General features: G+C 55.7%; 2 protein-coding genes across 8 annotated transcripts; both read right to left on the bottom strand.

The window, feature by feature from the left end:
- Positions 1 to 4,971: 4,971 nt before the first annotated feature.
- Positions 4,972 to 16,870, bottom strand: LOC134548470 (olfactory receptor 51E2-like). 5 transcript variants are annotated; one of them, XM_063393345.1, is made up of 4 exons: positions 16,729 to 16,870; positions 9,185 to 9,270; positions 7,655 to 7,707; positions 4,972 to 7,074 (listed from the first exon to the last, which is right to left on the bottom strand). In XM_063393345.1, the coding sequence occupies exon 4, from the start codon at positions 7,026 to 7,028 to the stop codon at positions 6,078 to 6,080; it is 951 nt and encodes a 316-aa protein (XP_063249415.1). In that variant the 5' UTR covers positions 7,029 to 7,074; positions 7,655 to 7,707; positions 9,185 to 9,270; positions 16,729 to 16,870; the 3' UTR covers positions 4,972 to 6,077. The 5 variants fall into 5 exon arrangements, with proteins under 5 accessions (XP_063249415.1, XP_063249417.1, XP_063249418.1 ...); XM_063393347.1 differs by having other exon boundaries at positions 4,972 to 7,071; XM_063393348.1 differs by lacking the exon at positions 7,655 to 7,707.
- LOC134548469 (olfactory receptor 51G2-like) lies at positions 10,426 to 16,870 on the bottom strand. 3 transcript variants are annotated; one of them, XM_063393342.1, is made up of 2 exons: positions 16,729 to 16,870; positions 10,426 to 12,079 (listed from the first exon to the last, which is right to left on the bottom strand). In XM_063393342.1, exon 2 carries the CDS (start codon positions 12,049 to 12,051, stop codon positions 11,077 to 11,079), a length of 975 nt encoding a protein of 324 aa, XP_063249412.1. In that variant the 5' UTR covers positions 12,052 to 12,079; positions 16,729 to 16,870; the 3' UTR covers positions 10,426 to 11,076. The 3 variants fall into 3 exon arrangements, with proteins under 3 accessions (XP_063249412.1, XP_063249414.1, XP_063249413.1); XM_063393344.1 differs by having other exon boundaries at positions 10,426 to 12,000; positions 16,729 to 16,854; XM_063393343.1 differs by having other exon boundaries at positions 10,426 to 12,102; positions 16,729 to 16,844.
- Positions 16,871 to 18,831: the final 1,961 nt, after the last annotated feature.

The raw sequence follows: 18,831 nt of genomic DNA, 5'->3' as shown, positions 1-18,831 counted from the left end.
TCTGCTGCTCCAGGAGGGAAAAGGACTGGGGAGGCAGAGGGGAAGCAGGCGGGCAGCTCACACAGATCCACCCCTGGCTGGAGAGAGCCCCCTGCTCCTTGCTCTGGCTTTCCCAGAGAGGAAGGGAGGAGCCCCCTGCACACACGGGCACCTGGGCACGGCCAGGTGATCCCTCACCTGCAGATCCGAGCGTGGAGCCGGTGCCTTGAGGAGGAGATTCCTGAACCCCTTCTGTGTGGGTGCTGCACAGCACATCCTCTCTGCTGGCAGGGAGCCTCATCCTCACTTTGGATCTATTTTTGTCCCTATTATTATTATTATTATTATAATTATTATTATTAATCATTTGCACCTCTATTTTCCTTCTTTCTGTGAAACCCCCTCAGGCTTGATGATGTTCTCCTTCTCTAGAAATGCCCTTGGCAGCAGAGGCCTGGGGGAAGCGCTTTGTGCCAGGCAGATTCTGCCTCTCGAGCCGAGCACAGCTGGGAGCCCGGGCAGTGCAGCCACGCCTTGCCAAGCACCCAGCAGCTTGTGGGTGCCAAAAAGCAGCACTGGGGACATCTGCCAGCCCAAGGGTGGCAGATTTTGCACCTGGATGTGCCTGGATGTACAATCTCGAGTGCTGTTTTCCAGCATGAATGAAGACAGCAATAACCACATCACCCTCTCCTGGCGGGGAGAGCTCTGGCAGCTCCCTGTGCTGCCCAGGAGCTCCTTCTGCACGCTGGGAAGAGATCTCAGTCCTACTCACCCACCCGAAAAATGGGCAGGAATTGTCCTTCCTGGTGGGTTTCTGGCCCCTCATCTGGGTGCAGATCCCTGCTCTGTAGGAAGCAGAGTCTCAGCTGGTTCTCAGGACCCACCGATCACATCATGGCACATCTGGCACTGCCAAGGGCAGTTTGTGTCACCCCTGCTCTGTCCTGGCTGGACAAATGCTGTGCACATCTCCCACTGACAAGAAAAAAGGGTCTGGGGGCAACAAGCTCCTGGTGACAAAATTCCTGAAAACGCTGGGTGCCCATCAAAGTGCTCAGGTTTGGCCTTATTCAGCAATGGGGCCGTTTGGCTGCCTTTGGATTTCAAAGCACCACCCCAGGGTTGTACACGGTGTCTGTGTCCCTGTGCTGGGCTCCGTGGCTCTGCCACCAGCACGTCCAGGCACCCACCCAGAGTGTCAGCACTGCCTGGGGTCCCTGCTGGCAGTCCCACCCCAGCCCTCCTGGAGGGATGGATGGATGGATGGATGGATGGATGGATGGATGGATGGATGGATGGAGGGATGGATGGAGGGATGGATGGATAGAGGGATGGATGTTGGCCATGAGGGAGCTCACATATTATTAATTACAATTAAAATAACACCACTTTTTGTGAAATCTACAGACACTGGTCATGTGTTGGCTCCTTCAGGCCCTGCAAGGCCACCCTGAGCTCAGCCCAGAGCTTCTCCTGCCCAGGCTGAGCAATGCCAGCTGTGCCAGCCTTTCCTGCCAGCAGAGCTGCTCCAGCCCTCTGCTCATCCTGGAGCCTCCTCTGGGCTCGCTCCAGCAGCTCCACGTCCTCCCTGTACTGGGAATTCCAGAGCTGGGGCAGCTCTGCAGGTGGGCTCTCACCTGAGCAGGGTGGAGTGTGTGCAGTCCATGGGGAGCAATGATCTCCCCATGACAGGTCACTCCAAATAACTGCAGCAGTGAGGATTCCTGATCTCTTTGGAAGGGTTTGTGTTCACACAGGACATTTGGAATCTGCTAGCACAGGATTGTGGCGGGTTTTGCCTTCTTTACAAAAACAAGGTTAATGCTTAAAATCAAATTTTACCATTTCCTTTCACAAGGATGGTCACTGTTCCCATCTGAACACCTTCCCATGGAATAATGGAATCATTTAGATTGGAAGAGACCTTTAAGTCATTGAGTTCCAAGCATAAGCCAAGGCCACCACAGACTCTTATCCCCAAGTACCCCTTCTTATGGGGCTTTTAAATGCCATCACACAGTCCAGGAATGCTCTTCATAAGGTGAAATCTGCAGCAGAAAGGTCTTTCAGAACTATTCAGCCTCGCAGTGAAAATCATTAGTCAGGAGAGGATTTTTTTTTTTAATTGTGAAAGGATTTTAGCAATGAGGAGTTTAACTCCTGGGAGGGGTGAACTCTGCATTCCCAGGGGTGTAGAAGTCAGACTGAATGTTTTTATGCCAAGTTCCATCACACAATTGAAGAAACCTCCTGGACAGTGATAACAAAGGACAGAATCAAGTGATTTCTGCATGAATGGATCTCCCAAACTCCGGGCAGGGAGGGAGGTTCCTCCCCGAATACTCACAGTGTTATCTCTGCTAAAATTACCCACAGCTGCAGTAAATTATGAGCACAGTTTGAGGCATATACAGAATCAAAAAGGTTGGAAAAGACCTTTGGAACAACCAAATCAAACCCATGTGGGTCAGGTTCCCTTGCCCTGGGAGGGGATGACCACCCTGTCCCAGAGGTTCTTTGTTCTCACCCCTCACACAGAGGGGTTCAGAGTGGGGCATGAGCAGGCTCGGATTGGCCACCATGGCAAGGACAGGGGGAGGAACCCCGGCCACTGGGAATTCCAGACTCTCTGTGCTCACAGGCTCTGACCCCCAGGCAAACTCTGCATTTCACCTGGGCCTGGAGAAGGCTCCAAAATTGAGTGACAGCACTGGGACTGTGGGGGTGCAGTTTGGATAGAAGGGTGTGAGATCACAGCGTGCAAAACTCAGAGTTTAAGGGGTTAGAACACAGCAATGGATAGAAAGCAAGGTGGAGGATTTAGGGCAGAGGCCAGTCCTGCTTTTCCACCTTCTCCTTCACGGCTCTGGGGGGTGTTTGGTAATTGGGTAGAAAAGTCCTCATTGTGGGCCAGGAGTGGTTGGGTATTGGGTTATAAGTAAAAATAATTGAGGTGTCATTTCGTAATTGGACAGTTTATCCTTAAAAGGCCTTGCAGAGAGAGATGGGGCTCCATTTTCAGTTTGTTGGCAGAAGTGCTGCAGCACTCAGGGTCTGTGAGACTGTAACAGAGATAAGGATTGATGAACATCTGAGCCCTGACAAGAAATACTGTCTGGAGCATTTAATCCTGACTCTAGCACAAAGAGGACAAACTCCACAGTGCCCAAAGCAGTGGGCGAGGGCTGCCTGGAGGGCAGGGGTGCAAAAGGCCAGGCTGACAGGGACGTGGGACGTGCAGGTGCTGAAGGCTTTCAGCTGGGCCTCTCTGCACAGGTCAGGCCCTGTCACCAGGAAAGCCACCACGAATGGCCCTGGTGTCCCTGCAGGCCACCCTCACCACAGGCTTTTCCCCCTGGGGTCTGAGGCAGCCCAGCTGGGCTCTGGTCCCTCTGCATGCAGAGACAGATGTGACACTGTGACCGTCCCAGCAGGGCACGGCCACCAGCAGGGCTGTGCTGGAAACCCCAGGGGTGCTCTGGGCTGGGGATCCCCCACACTCCAGGCACATTCCCGTGCTTCCCTTGGGGCTGTCAACATCCCGGGAATTGCGAGTCCTGGCAATTTTCTTCTTCACCTTCTTCCGGCAGCTGCCTCTATGGATGGTGCTCTGCCTGAAACTTCATTCTTCTGTGGAGAGCACAGGGACAGGGAGCACAGGGACAGGGAGCGCAGGGACAGGGAGCACAGGGACAGGGAGCGCAGGGACAGGGAGCACAGGGACAGGGAGCACAGGGACAGGGAGCGCAGGGACAGGGAGCGCAGGGACAGGGAGCACAGGGACAGGGAGCGCAGGGACAGGGAGCGCAGGGACAGGGAGCACAGGGACAGGGAGCACAGGGACAGGGAGCACAGCTCCCAGGCAGGCAGGGGTGATGGCACCAGAGCCCTTCCTGCAGAGCAGGGAATTGCTGCCCCAGCCCTCCATACGCACCCGCCTCCACAACTCCCGGGGGAACTCTGCTCTGCAGAGACCAGAGATGTTTTTCTGCCTGACACATCCATCCCAGCAGGGAGCTCTGCATCTCCCCCGCTACTTCAGGCGTAATTAGAGACAGAAGTCAGAGAAGGTGGCAGATTTTAACCCACTCAGTGCCCAGGGCCTCGCAAACAGGGCTGTGTTTACTGGTTTGTACCTGGTTTCTTCCAATATTTTGATTTGGAGTAAGAGCCACCAGAGAATTATAGAAGGGCTTGTGTTGGAGGGAACCTGATAGATCATTGAGTTCCAGTTGCCTGCCATGGGCAGGGACACCTTCCACTAGACCAGAATCCCAAAATCCCTGGGGCTGGAAAAGCCCTCCCAGGCCAGGCAGTGCCAGCTGTGCCCCAGGCCCACCTTGTCCCCAGCCCAGAGCACTCAGGGCCACCTCCAGCCCTTGCTGGGACACCTGCAGGGATGGGCACTCCAAAGCTCCCTGGGCAGCCCCTGCCAAGGCCTGAGCTCCCTTTCCATGGGCAAATTCCTGCTGCTGCCCAAGCTGAGCCTCCCCTGGCCCAGCCTGGGACACAGCTCTCCCTCTCTTCCTCTCTCCCTCTCTCCCTCTCTCCCTCTCTCCCTCTCTCCCTCTCTCCCTCCCCTCCCTCCCTCCCTTGTCTCAACCCTTCCCTTTTCAGTCAAGTGAACCCAACTGTTCCCAGTTAAGCTGGACCATCCCCACCTCTGGCCCTGGCCCTGCTCATGGAGGAGATGTGGGCTGGGTGTCCCCTTGGTCTGGTTGAGGTTTTCCTCCTGCTGCAGCAGGGGTGACCTGGGGCCTCAGCACTGGACATTCCAGAAGGAAAGTGGTTGCCACATTCATTGGCAAAGACAAGTGCCAAGCAAGCAGCCGTGTTCCAGCACGTTCTGTTCCCCAGCAAAGCAGCACTCCACGACTAAACTTTGGAAAACAAGATGCGAGTGAGTTTTTATCTACGCCCAGGAGAAATGCATCATGCCTTCCTGCTCCCAGACTCTATTAACTCTCTGAGAAATAAATGAGTAGGAAATACAACACAGCATTCCTGGGTGGTTCATTCATTTTTCTTTATTAATTTTTTTCTTGGCACAAAAGGAAAAGAAGGAACATATGGGAAATGGCAGGAGCCATTTGTCAGTGCCATGGCCACCTGGAAAGGGTTTAGACCCATAATGCTTCTGAAAAATTCATTCACATTTCCCAAATCACATCAGGCAGGTACAGATTGTTTTCATTTTTATGAAACTTTTTTACCCTTCTAAGATCTATTAAACCAGAATATGCCAAAAATGACAGGGAACAGGATTGCCTTGAAGTCCCAGAGGAGAACCTTTTGTAACTCACCTAAATGAAAGAATTTATTTTGAAATAAATTGGGGTTGAATTTAGCAGTGAAGGTTATACCGAGACTGAAGCTGTACAGGCACAGACTACAAAAATGAGGCGTTTTACTCTCAGCACTCGTTGGCACAGGGAAGAAACTGCACCAAACTCCACCAGATATTGCAGCCCTGGAGGCCCTGGCATTTTGGTGAGATCCCCCATCCAAAGCCATGGACAAGAGCCCCTGAGCACTTGGACCTGTCCCAGAGACACAGAGCACACAACGGGGCAGAACAAGACCACAGAGGTGGATGCTCTTCTCTGAAATGCATTTCTGCATCTGTAATGTCACTTCAGGCGGGTAATTATTTTACTGTAATTATTTTACTATAATTATTTTACTTACAGAATGATGCTATGTGCAAATTTTCTGGCAAAACTTCTGGAATGTGACTGTGCCCCACGTGAAAACAAAGAATTAAGTAAATCATCCCAAACCATCCAGCATTTGCTCTGCTCTGCCGCTGTCAGAGGTGAGAGGGGAACCAAGAGGTGCAACGTTGGGACATCTGTCTAAGTTTTCTGGGTCACTTTTCCCTTCTTGTGGAACATGACAGGTGGGGCTTGGACTCAGATGATTGCAGGCGTTTGTCCCTAAGTTTGGTGGGGGCAAACACTCTCGGAGGGAGTTTACAACCAGTTTTTGGTGGCAGCACCTCAGAGCACACAGAGGGGACAGTCCAGCACCAAAGACTCTGAGTGTAAGACAGGATGAGCAGAGCGAGGACACGGGGGGCAGCGGCCGAGCTCGGCTCAGCGGGGAGTTCTGTCAGTGACGTGGATCAAGCTCAGGATCCTCCTGTGGATCTGCTTGGTCCTCACCCCGTAGATGATGGGGTTGAGCACAGCGGGCACCAGGATGTAGACGTTGCCCATGATGACGTGGACCAGCGGAGCCAGGTCCTTCCCGAACCTGTGCACCACGGACAGCCCGATCAGGGGCACGTAGAAGGCCAGCACCACGCAGATGTGGGCGATGCAGGTGCTGAACACCTTGAGCCGCTCCCTCCAGGCCTCCAGGCGCAGCACGGCCTTGAGGATGAGGATGTAGGAGAGGCAGATGAGCACGGCGTCCAGCCCCATGACCAGCAGGATGGCCGTGAGCCCGTACACCACGCTGGGGGTGGTGTTGGCGCAGGCCAGGTTCATCACGTCCTGGTGCAGGCAGAAGGAGTGGGACAGCACGCGGGGGCCGCAGAAGGGCAGCGGCAGCAGGAGCAGGGGCAGCGGCAGGAAGAAGAGCACGCCGCGGGCCACGGCCAGCAGGCCGATCTTGGCCGTGGCGCCGGCGGTGAGCACCGCGGCGTGCCGCAGCGGGTGGCACACGGCCACGTAGCGGTCCACGGCCATGGCCAGCAGCACGGTGGACTCGACGGCCGAGAGCGCGTGGATGAGGAACATCTGCAGCAGGCAGGCGGCGAAGCTGATCTCCCGGCTGCCGAACCAGTAGAAGGAGAGGATGCGCGGCACGGTGGCGGTGGCCAGGGACAGGTCGATGGCGGCCAGCATGCAGAGGAAGAAGTACATGGGCGCGTGCAGGCTGGGCTCCAGGCGCACCACCAGCAGCACGGCGCCGTTGCCCGCCAGCGCCAGCACGTAGGCCGAGCACAGCGGGATGGCCATCCAGCACTGCGCCGCCTCCAGCCCCGGCAGGCTGGCCAGCAGGAAGGACGGGCTGAGCTCAGAGCTGTTGGAGAAGGGCATGGCCCCCACGGCCAGCGGCGCTCATGCTACGCCAGGGCGCTTCCTGCTGCAAGGGAAACACAAACGCCGCGGTTTACAAGGAGCCCTTTCCCATGGCTTGGGATCCCACGGGGCCGTTCCTGGGATTCTCAGGGCTGCCACGCTGATGCAGAGCTCCCCTCCCGGATTTTTACCCCGTTATGGCTCTCTGCAGTGACATATGCAGTGACAAAATGCTGACATTTGAGTCTGAACAGGAATCGCCTGAACTCTCTAAAAGGCAGAACACCATAAAATCAACCTTTTTGAATAATAAACCCGTCAGCTGAGCTTGTTTGCTTTTCTTTTTAAAGGACAAAATAAAAAACAATAACAAAAAAACCCAGCAGATTTTTAGTACTTTCTGTAATACTTCAGTGCTGCTTGATTTTTTCCATATGTGCCGTGCTGCCCTGTCAGAAATGTGCTCGGTGAGGCTGAAGCTGGCAGTGCTGCCTCCCACGACCCAGTCCTCCCCAGAACAGCTCACAGGCACACGCAGACAGGGATCTTTCGAATTTTTTGCACATACAAATTGGGTTTTCATCCTATGAAAAACGTATGGAAAAAACAGAATATCTGTAGCAAAAAATAATCAGATTATTCACCTTATTCTGTACGTGTAGATTTTCCAGGAGTGCCGTGATCCAAGGATAATCACCTGAAGATACATAAAAGGCTTTGCTTTAGGTGCCTTTCTATTTTCAGGCACCAGGCCAGTATCTGTGCTGGAACAAACCCACCGTCCCTCCTGCCCTGAATGGACAGCACAAGGTCAAGCACAACCTGAGCTTTCTGGTTGTTCCTTTCATGCCCAATCTGTGCAAATCAACGATGCAAAGTGGCTTTATGGCAAGCTCTGCAGGTTATTAATGGAGTTATTTTATAAGTAAATGTTGGGTTGTGAAACATGGGGTTCTTATTGCACATCTGTGGTGGAGGCCTAAAATAGCATCAGGCGTTATTCTCTGACGTGGGGCTTTTCCATCTTGGATGTATAACAAGTAGGACTCACATTGTAGCTTTTCATACCCGATTTACACACAGTGTGGGAGGACTGTTGCTGTCACTGTGCCCAAAATCTATTCCAGGGAGGATGCTGGCAGCCAAGCACTTCAATTAAGACACAAATGGAATGAACCTCAGTAATCACCAGCAGATACTGAGGCACCTCAGCTGCCAGCCCTGGCGGAATTACCTGAGCCTCACTGGAAAATTCCTGCCCTCCTGATCGTTTCCCTGAGGGAATGAGGTTGTGAGACAGGCACTGAAACAACCCCTGATGCTTCAGTTCATCTCTAATTCTCTGGCACCGATAAATGTACGCAGGTTTTCAGAAGTGGCTCAGGATTTGGGATTGCTGCTGGTGGGCAGAGCGGGTGCTGTGAGGGCCTGGATTTCTGTAGAGGTGGAAACTGGATCCATGCCTTTGAAACACCAGTAAATGAAGATTTATCTTCGTAGGGGGATCCAAGCAGCAGCCCCAGAAGTAAATCACAGAATCACAGAATCTCTGAGTTGGGAATCCAGGATCATTGAGTCCAACCTTTGACCAATCCCACCTCATCAAAGAACCATGGAACAGTTGGGGTTGGGACAAACCTTAAAGTTCATCCTCTCCCACCCCTGCCACGGCAGGGACACCTCCCACTGTCCCAGGCTGCTCCAGCCCCAGTGTCCAGCCTGGCCTTGGGCACTGCCAGGGATGCAGGGGCAGCCACAGCTGCTCTGGGCACCCTGTGCCAGGGCCTGCCCACCCTGCCAGGGAACAATTCCTGATTCCCAAGAGCCCATCCAGCCCTGGCCTCTGGCACTGGGAGCCATTCCCTGGCTCCTGTCCCTGCAGCCCTTGTCCCCAGTCCCTCTGCAGCTCTCCTGGAGCCCCTTCAGGCCCTGGCAGGGGCTCTGAGCTCTTCTGGAAGCCTTCTCCAGGCTGAACCACCCCAGCTCTTCTATCTTTCTTCTCCTCCTTTCTCCTTCTCTGCCTTCTCTCGCTTTCCCTTCCCCTTCCTCTCCCTCCCATACTTTATCTCTCCCTCTTTCATTCCCCCTCCACCCTGCTCTCCAGCTGTGCTGACAGATGTGCTGGTGAATCCCCCACACTTTTCCCTCCAACTCCCCCACAAACATTTTCTTACTGTAGCAGAGGCTCCTCGGCTTTTTGTTCCAGAGCCGTTTTGGAGAACAGCTTCAGCCAGGAAACACAGACATCCAAGGATGAACTCTGGAAGTTTTCAGAATGGGAGCAGACTCAGAATCTTCTCAGAATTCTCAATCATCAATTTCAGAATGCTGCAAGCCAGGCATCTCCACAGCAAAGCTCTTTTCTCCTGGATGCTGTTCCCTTCTGTTAATCTTCCCTGCAAGCCCCAGCTTAGATCAGAGCTTTTTGAGCAGAGCTCTCCCCTTCCCCAGTGCCAGTGGGAGCTGCTCCCCAGGCTGGGCTCCTTGGTGTTTCCCCCTGGGCAAGGGACACAGTGAGGCAATTAACACAACACAGAGCAAACCGTGGCCTGGGAATCCTCCCCTTAGGAATCTTCCCTGCCCTCTTTCTGCTTTTTTATGGAGCTGTTTCCGCATTATTTTTTTCTTTCAATTTTTTCTCTCCAGCTACTGCACATGTGGAGCAGAATTGAAAGTCTCTGATCTGGGCTGGTGAGGTGCTCCGTGCCAGGCCGTGCCAGGCCAGCTCAGGGGTGGATGCTGTCCCACTGCCTTTGCTGCTTCATCCTCCAAGGTAAGCACTGACTGTTGCTTCTTACTCTCCACTGCGCTCAAGACTGCCCAAAATGTGCTTTGAGGTCAACAGAACTTCAGCTCTGCAATTGGAGGAATGAAATATTTACAACTGGACGTGGCTCTGGTGTGGGTGACAAGGTGGGGCATCAGTCACAGGTCTGGGAGCACTTTCCCACCCCTAGTGGTTCTGTGATTCTGCTCTATGATTTTGGGACATTTCATTCTGTCCTTGTGAGGACACGAGCCAGGAGATCCATGAAACCTTTCTGCCTGCCTGGCTCAGACCCAGCCTCCAGCAGAGCAAGGAGCTGCTGGGACATGCTGCCATGTCCCACCTGTGGATGTCCCTGGAGATCTCCTCCCATCCCACTGAGGGGCACAGCCAGCACCAGCAGACCTCGGGGGGAAGGCAGCAGCACGTGGGGCTGTGTGTCAGGAAGTTCAGCCATTCCTACAGCGTTTTTGAACTCCCCCTTTGTTTTTGCCAGAGAGCTTCCAGCCCCACCAGCCCCCCAAGCCCATCCAGACACACACCTGACTCATACAGTCCTGCTCATCTGCAGCACACCCTGAAGACTTTAGGCAACTCCAACCTCATTTTTCTGCATCATACAGACAGATAAAACAACTTCCTCAAGTCTCACGACCTCTCACAACGAATAGATGGATTTTATTGCAGATGCTGCACATACATGACATTCAAGGCAGAACAATGACCGGGGCAATAATTAGACTGGGCAAGCTGGTAAGACTCAAAGACATCCAAAAGAGATGCACAAGGAGCTGTGTTCTCACTCTGGACACAAGGATGATGGTTTTTCAGAAGGGCTGAGAGTGCTCTGGGCCCCTCAGCAGGGCCTAAAGGGAAATGCTCTGTGCTCAGCTTGGATGTGTCATTAATCTCGGGGTGTCTGCAGGAAGGGGGGGAAGCACCATGCCAGGAGGACATAACACGAAAGTTCACAGCTCTGGGTTGGGGACAGCATCCCAGAGGATCTGCAGGTCTTTCCTCTGGCAGTCATCTGCAGGGATGGAGCACCAGGAGACCAGTCCACCAGCTCTGACTGGGAAACCAGGCCAAGAGCGCTGACCAAGGAACCAGCCCCAGAGGGACAGGGAACCCAGCCCCAGAGGTCTGACAGGGAACCCAGCCCCAGAGGTCTGACAGGGAACCCAGCCCCAGAGGTCTGACAGGGAATGCAGTCCCAAAGGTCTCACAGAGGACCCAGCCCCAGAGGTCTGGCAGGGGACCCAGCCCATCAGCACTGTGTGGCAGAACTGCTGCAGGAGTTCACCAGTCAGAGCCCCGCTTCCTGCAGAGCGCCCTGAGCAAAGCCTGGCGGATGTGGGTGGATTTTATGCTGTAGATAACGGGGTTGAGAGCCGGGGGAATGGTGAGGTAGGTGTAGGCCACCAAGGTGTTAACGAGGGGAGGAACGTTCTTTCCAAAGCGGTGGATCATGGACAGGCCGATCATGGGGATGAAGAACACGAGCACGGCGCAGATGTGGGAGACACAGGTGTTGAGGGCCTTCAGACACTCCTCCTTGGTGGTGAGGCTGACGACGGTCCTGATGATGAGGATGTAGGAGAGCACGATGAAGATGAAGTCCATCCCCACGGTGGATAAGAGAACGATCATGCCGTAGAAGACATTGACCTTTATGTCGGCGCAGGCCAGGTTCATGATGTCGGGGTGGAAGCAGAAGGAGTGGGACAGCTCCGTCCTGCCGCAGTAGGTCAGCCTCTTGAGCAGGAAGGGGATGGGCAGCAGCGACACCGTGCCCCTCAGCACGATGGCCAGGCCTATCTTCAGCACCGTGCTCCTGGTCAGGATGGCCGGGTGCCTCAGGGGGTGCGAGATGGCCACGAAGCGGTCGAAGGCCATGGCCAGCAGCACGGAGGACTCCATGAAGGACAGGATGTGGATGAAGTACATCTGGGCCAGGCAGGCGTCGAAGCCGATCCTGCGCGCGTTGAACCAGAGCAGGCCCAGCGTGGTGGGCAGGGTGCAGAGGGCCAGCCCCAGGTCCGTCAGCGCCAGCATGCACAGGAAGAAGTACATGGGCTCGTGCAGGCTGGGCGTCCTCCTGACGATGAACAGGATCCCGCAGTTCCCCAGCAGGGCGGTGAGGTACAGCGCACAGAAAGGGATGGAGAGCCAGGGGTGGAGGGCTTCCAGGCCTGGGATGCCCATCATGAGGAAAGCTGAAGGCTGATGGAAGGAGCCATTGAGTTCCCACGGGGTGTGTGAGTCATGCTCCATCCCAGCTCAGCTCTCACATGGCCTAGACCTAAAACAAACCAACAACACAGACTGCACGTAGCTGCACTCTCCGCTGCACAGAGGAGTGCACATCCCTCCACCTCCCCACCGGCCTCCGCAGGCATCCCTGTGCTCTTTGGGAACACTCACAGAGGGCTACACTCCTGTTTATCCGTTAAATCCTAACCTGAAGGAAAAGGACGGGCATTTTCTGTTGAAAAAGAGGGAAAATAAAACAGAAATACTTTAGAATGAAAGGGAAAACATTCCAGTGTTTCACAGTCGTCCCCAGATTCCAGAGTTTGAGATGCTCTGTGGAGTGAGCAAACGCCCTTTCCATGCTCATCCCAGCCATGACCAAGCTGCTAAGCCAAGGCTGCTTTTTAAGGCCAGCTGGAGATCAAAAGGCGTGAAAATTGTGAAAGTTTAGCCCTGACACTTCTTATTTAGGAAATCAGCACTGGAAACAAATGCAAAATTTGTTGGCACCGACACAGACTGCCCAGAGAAGCTGCTGCTACCCCCTCCCAGCAAGTGTTTAATGCCAGACTGGAGCAGCCTGGTCCAGTGGAAGGCAGCCCTGCCCATGGAGCTGTTGGAACAGGATGGTCTTTAAGGCCCTCCCAGTCCAAACCAGTCTGGGATTCCACAATTTCCAGCAGAACAGAAAATCAGCTACTCAGACCCTCCTGCTCTCAGCTCAGAAGATGGTTCCCAGGGCAAGGTGGATTTTCAGTGGTTCTCACACCCAAGCCCTGCTCATTTCACCACCTTCCTGCCAGGTGGAGGGGAATAAATGAGCAAAAGCCCACAGGGACACGGGCTGTGTGTGGTGCCTGGGACATCTGTTGGTAACAGGCAAACACAAGGCAGAGCACAAGATGTTCCAGGTTCAGAGCCCCGGGGAGATCCTGGGAAAGTCTCTGGGAATGAACTGGAGGGGAGGGGATGTGGTGGGTGTTTTACACAGGCAGGAGGGGAGGGAGGCGTGGCAGAAACCCAGCAGTGCCTGCTCTGGTGAGTTCTGCAGGGCCCAGTGAGACAGGCGGGGTGGAGAATGCCCTGGAACAGGAGATCCAGGAAAGAGGCTTGCTCAGCCCAGGGAAGAGAAGGTTTGCAGGGATCCAGCAGCAGCCTTGCCCTGCCTCCAAGGAGGCATCGAGGAGGCTGGACCAGGATCTTCTCAGCAGAGCATGGAAGAGGGATGGGAGGCAACGGGTGGAAGTTGAAATGAGGGAGGTTTAGACTGAATAAGATGAGCAATGTTTCCCATCAAGCATGGGAGCAGGTTGCACATCTCCATCCACAGAGGTTTTCAAGACCCAACTGGACAAAGCCATGAGAGCTCCCAGCTGGCCAGCATGAGGCAGATGTTCAGCCAGAGATGTTCAGAAGTCTCTCCCACATGAATTATCCAGTGAACCTCCGAGCCTGGCACAATCCAGTGTCCTACATTTCCTGTGGCAATGCTGGACAGGCTGACAGGGTCCCTGAGCCCCTCAGTGGCAGAGTGACCCGCTGGGTGGGTGGGGGAAAGCAGCAAATGCACAAGGCGAGTTAATTAAAGCAAAAAACTATTTGTGACTTCAGTCTTCCTGCACCATCCACGGGGTACAAAACTCAGGTCTCGGTGTGCCTGGGTCATGAGCCGGAGGGTTTGCTGTAACACAGCTATCTTTGAATAACAGACAATTCTTCCATGACGTATTTATTAGGTTCCTAATACGATTTTCTTCATTAGATTCTCAGCTTGAGAGTCTAATGCGACAATAAATCCTTAGCAAGGACACACATCTTACTGCTCCAGGGTAAAAGCAACACAGAGCTGATGGCACCTGGGGAGAACCCAGAGCCATTTGATTTTCTCCAGGCAGGGCAGAGCCCGTGCTGGTATCAGGATCACCCTGCTGGATGCTGAGGGGGCAATCTCAGCCCTTCCTCAGGAGAGCCTGGGCAGCACCCGGGGGCTTGGGCATGGGTGGGCAGCTGCTGCATCCCCCGAGGGCTCCACAGAGCCTGGCGGCACCAAGGGAACCTGCCCACAGGCACCTCTGCTCCTCGCTGCGGGCTCAGAGCTCCCCAAAGGTGAGAGCTGCCCCTTTCTGCCAATGCAACAGCATCTGGAGAGTGGGCAGGCCCTGGCACAGGGTGCCCAGAGCAGCTGTGGCTGCCCCTGCATCCCTGGCAGTGCCCAAGGCCAGGCTGGACACTGGGGCTGGAGCAGCCTGGGACAGTGGGAGGTGTCCCTGCCCATGGCACTGGATGGGCTTTAAGGTCCCTTCCTACCCAGACCATCCCACGATTCTGTGATCTGAGCAATGAAATCCATCTGCTGGCTCCTGCAATCACACACTCCTCAGTCACATCTGGGGCCTGGCTTAAAAACCTAAAAAATCTGAGTGTGTGCAGGGCTGTGTCCCTGAGCGCAGCTCCTGGCAGACATCTGGGACTCTCAAAGACACTGAGATTCAACAGTTTTCCAGGAATATGGAGGCGGACAAAGAGACTGTTAGAGCACCACGGAAAGAAGGGACTGGTGAGAACCCCCTGAGTCCATGGGAGATGCTTCACTTTTGAGGAAGCCTTCCCTCCAACCTGACTTTGTCCAACAGCAGCAACTCCCACCACAGTGCAACAGTTACTCAGAAATGGGATTTATTCACTCTGCTCCCCTCTGAGCTGCTCTGGTTTGCTGTGTGCCAGACACGTTACAGATGCAGATTCCACTCCCAGCCTGTTTTACCCCTCCATGTTCCATGTGTCTATGAGGGATAAATATAAATATATATAACGTATGAAATACAGAAACAACCCTTGTTGCTGTGCATTTGTATGTGAGTAGGTAACACAGAGCTCAACTTCCAGCACACGTGTCTGTCACAGAATCACAGAACCAGGCCAGGACAGACCTCCTGGCTGACTCTCATGGGATGGCAACTGCACCTTTCTCGCGCAGCCAAGCCCTGAGGAGGAAGCAAACCTCCCACTCCTGGAGGATGCCAGGGGAAAGCTTGGTGGCACCTGGGAGGTGCTGCTGAGCTGTCCTGCTGAGAGGTGTCTCTGCTCAGTGCCCGAGGTGTTCCTGCTCCCCAGGAGCAGCCCAGCCTGCCCGGGAGGAGAGGCAGCACCAGGGTGGAACCTCACCGAGGACACGGCGCCGTCCCTCCTCATCCCTTTAAAGCCACTTCCCGACTTTGTGACTGTGATGTGCACCAATAACTCAGTGCTGGGGTTTAAAGGGTTCAGCAGGGCCAGGAGCAGGGCTGGGAGCTGGGCTGGGGCTCAGGAATCTGCTCCTTCCCACGGAGGAGACGTTGCTGTTTTCATGTCGCTGCCCACCCAAGGAACCGAGCGGGGCTCAGCGAGGGGAGCAGGGTCAGCACAGGGACCCCGGGGTGCAGCCCCTACGGAGCCCAAGCGCCTGCTGGCACTGGGGACAGGACAGGACGGGCCAGCCCCGCAGCTGGGACAGTCCCCAGGGCTGGGAGAGCAGCTGGAGCTCACAGCAGGACACGGCACAGGGACACCACCCGAGATGGCAGCGGCCCCTGCACCTGCACAGCCCACCCACGGCCAGCACGGGACTGCCAGGGCCACCCTGGCACCCTGGCACCCAGGTCACCCTGGCACCCATGTCACTGTGCCACCAAAGAGTGCAGGGGACTGCCAGGGCCACACCTGGCACCCGTGTCACTGTGCCACCCTGGCACCCGTGTCACTCTGTCACCCTGGCACATGTGTCACTGTGCCACCCTGGCACCCAGGTCACTGTGCCCCCCTGGCACCCAGGTCACTGTGCCACCCTGGCACCCGTGTCACTGTGCTACCAAAGAGTGCAGGGGACTGCCAGGGCCACACCTGGCACCCATGTCACTGTCCCGCCCTGGCATCCCTGTCACTGTGCCACCCTGGCACCCGTGTCACTGTGCCACCCTGGCACCCAGGTCACTGTGCCCCCCTGGCACCCAGGTCACTGTGCCACCCTGGCACCCGTGTCACTGTGCTACCAAAGAGTGCAGGGGACTGCCAGGGCCACACCTGGCACCCGTGTCACTGTGTCACCCTGGCACCCGTATCACTGTGCCACCAAAGAGTGCAGGGGACCAGCACTGGGGTCACACCTGGCACCCAGGTCACTGGCACCCGTGTCACTGTCCCACCAAAGAGTTCAGGGGACTCCTGGGGCCACACCTGGCACCGGTGTCACTGTGCCACCCTGGCACCCGTGTCACTGTGCCACCAAAGGGGTTCAGGGGACCAGCACTAGGGTCACACCTTGCACCCTGGCACCTGTGTCACCGTGCCACCCTGGCGTCCCTGTCACTGTGCCACACTTGGCACTGTGTCACTGTCCCCCCAGAGGGTGCAGGGAGGAACCAGCACTGGGGTCACATCTGGCACCGTGTCACTGTGCCACACCTGGCACCCGTGTCACTGTGCCACTCTGGCACCTGTGTCACTGTCCCACCAAAAAAGTGCAGGGGACTGCCAGGGCCACACCTGGCACCCGTGTCACTGTCCCACACCTGGCACCGTGTCACTGTCCCACCAAAGTGTGCAGGGGACCAGCACTGGGTCACACCTGGCACCCTGGCACCTGTGTCACCGTGCCACCCTGGCGTCCCTGTGCCACACCTGGCACCGTGTCACTGTCCCCCCAGAGCTGTCTGCACTTACCGAGGGTGCGGGGGGCTCTGGGGCCGGAGCAGGAGCAGAGGGCGATCCCGTGCCAGTGTCTGTGCCCGTGTCTGTGTCTGTGCCGTGCCGAGCCGAGCCGTGTCTGTGCCGTGCCCTGCCCGTGCCGTGCCGTGCCGTGCCGTGTCCGGAGGGCAGCCCCTTTTAAGGCTGACCCTGCCCAGTCCCCCGGGAGCCGCGCAGCGCCGGCTCCCGTGCGCAAACAGCGGGAGGAGTGCGGGCGGTAAACGAGCACTTCCATTTATGCTGCTCTGCCAGCAGGCAGGATCCTCTCCCGATGGGTTATCGGTGACATGTTTATGGCTCCCGGTGATTTATGGCTGGCACTGCTACAGCCACAGCGCTGGCAATACACGTAATTTTTATTGGGAGGATAAATCTGTAGGGGAAATAATAAATTTTGTGAGAGGAGTGCTTGAAGCATCGCTCCGAGGGAATGACAGAGGGGAAGTTCTGGCTGTCTCCCCTTGACCAGTGAGACACGAAATGTTTAATTAAAATCATAATATATTGCACAATAAAAACAAATTGGATATCACAAAGGCAAACACGGCCCCAGTTGTCCCCTCGGGTGGCCCAGGAGCCATCTGTGTCAAGATGTCTTGTGGCAATAAGTTTAATTTGCCCCTCAGCCGTGGGGTGGAAACCAAATTTAATCACAATTCCTGTGCCTGAACCAGGCCAGGGACAGCAAATGGGTTTGTCTCACATGAGGTGTCTGTAGGAAATGCAGCCTCTGGCCCTAAAAGCCTTCGGCAGCTGTAAACCCATCCGTGCTGGGGCACTGCCCTCCGTGGGCACCAGGGAATTCACAGAATCCCGGGATCACTGAGGCTGGAGAAGCTGTCCAAGACCACTGAGTCTGTGCCTGAACCCCACCTTGTCCCCAGCCCAGGACACCGAGTGCCACATCCAGGCCTTCCTCAGACACCTCCAGGGATGGAGTCTGGTAAAGGTTTTCCCATGACAGGACAGGAGGAGAGGGAACGGCCTCAGGCTGGGCCAGGGGAGGCTCAGCTTGGGCAGCAGCAGGATTTGCCCATGGAAAGGGAGCTCAGGCCTTGGCAGGGGCTGCCCAGGGAGCTTTGGAGTGCCCATCCCTGCAGGTGTCCCAGCAAGGGCTGGAGGTGGCCCTGAGTGCTCTGGGCTGGGGACAAGGTGGGCCTGGGGCACAGCTGGCACTGCCTGGGCTGGGAGGGCTTTTCCAGCCCCAGGGATCCTGGGATCCTGGGATTCTGTGATTCCCTGGCCAGGCCTCCAGCCCTTTTCCTTCCCCCCCGGCCATCCCTTCCCACACTCCTCTCAGCACTGAGCCCTGAACTCTGCCCTGCAGAGTCAGTTTTGAGGGCTGGCTCAGCCTCAGGCCGTGGACGCTTCCAGCACAGGCTGCTGGTGCCAAGTGCCTGTGCCCAGCCCCCCTGGGCTCCTGGGAAAGCCCTTGGGGTTTTCTTAAAGATGGGAAAACAGCTGGGAGAGAGCTGCTCACCCCTCCCCACACACAGCAATGCCCACGGGCCTGGGAAAGGGAACTGGGCAGGGACCCAGCACGAGTGGCGTGGTGGGAGCACCAAGCAGGGAGACGCCCCTGTGGGGAGCTGGGTGTGGGCAACTCCTGGGGCACAAAGCAGAGGAGTTGTAAGATTTGGGGCATATCTGGCAAGGTGGAACTCTCTCACTGCAATAGGCGTGTGGGTGATTCCAGCAGCTGCGGCTGCCCCATCCCTGGAAGGGCTCACGGCCAGGCTGGAGCAGCCTGCTCCAGGGGAAACGGGGTGGGCTCCAAGGCTCCTCTCCAAGCAAACCTATCCCACTGAGTTCTGTTCTAATGAGCAAATTAAGAATCCTCCTCATGCCATCCCGCCACCAGGAGTGGCTATTAATGGCCACTTAGCAAGGTCATTTTCAGTTTATCATTCCCTTGGCACACGTCCCAGCATCTGGCAATCAATTCAGAGGCTTCCTGAGCCGGAGGCAGCACCTCAGCCATTGCGTTTCATAGGAAACAAAAAAATCTCTCACCTGTGGACTTGTCTGGTCATTTTACATATCCTGTGGGATCCCACCACATCCAGCAGTGATGAGCTC

The sequence above is a fragment of the Prinia subflava genome, chromosome 3 (assembly GCF_021018805.1).
Source record: "Prinia subflava isolate CZ2003 ecotype Zambia chromosome 3, Cam_Psub_1.2, whole genome shotgun sequence".
Classification (NCBI taxonomy): domain Eukaryota; kingdom Metazoa; phylum Chordata; class Aves; order Passeriformes; family Cisticolidae; genus Prinia; species Prinia subflava.
Note: the sequence above shows the minus strand (reverse complement) of the source record. Positions and strands in the feature narration are given on the sequence as shown.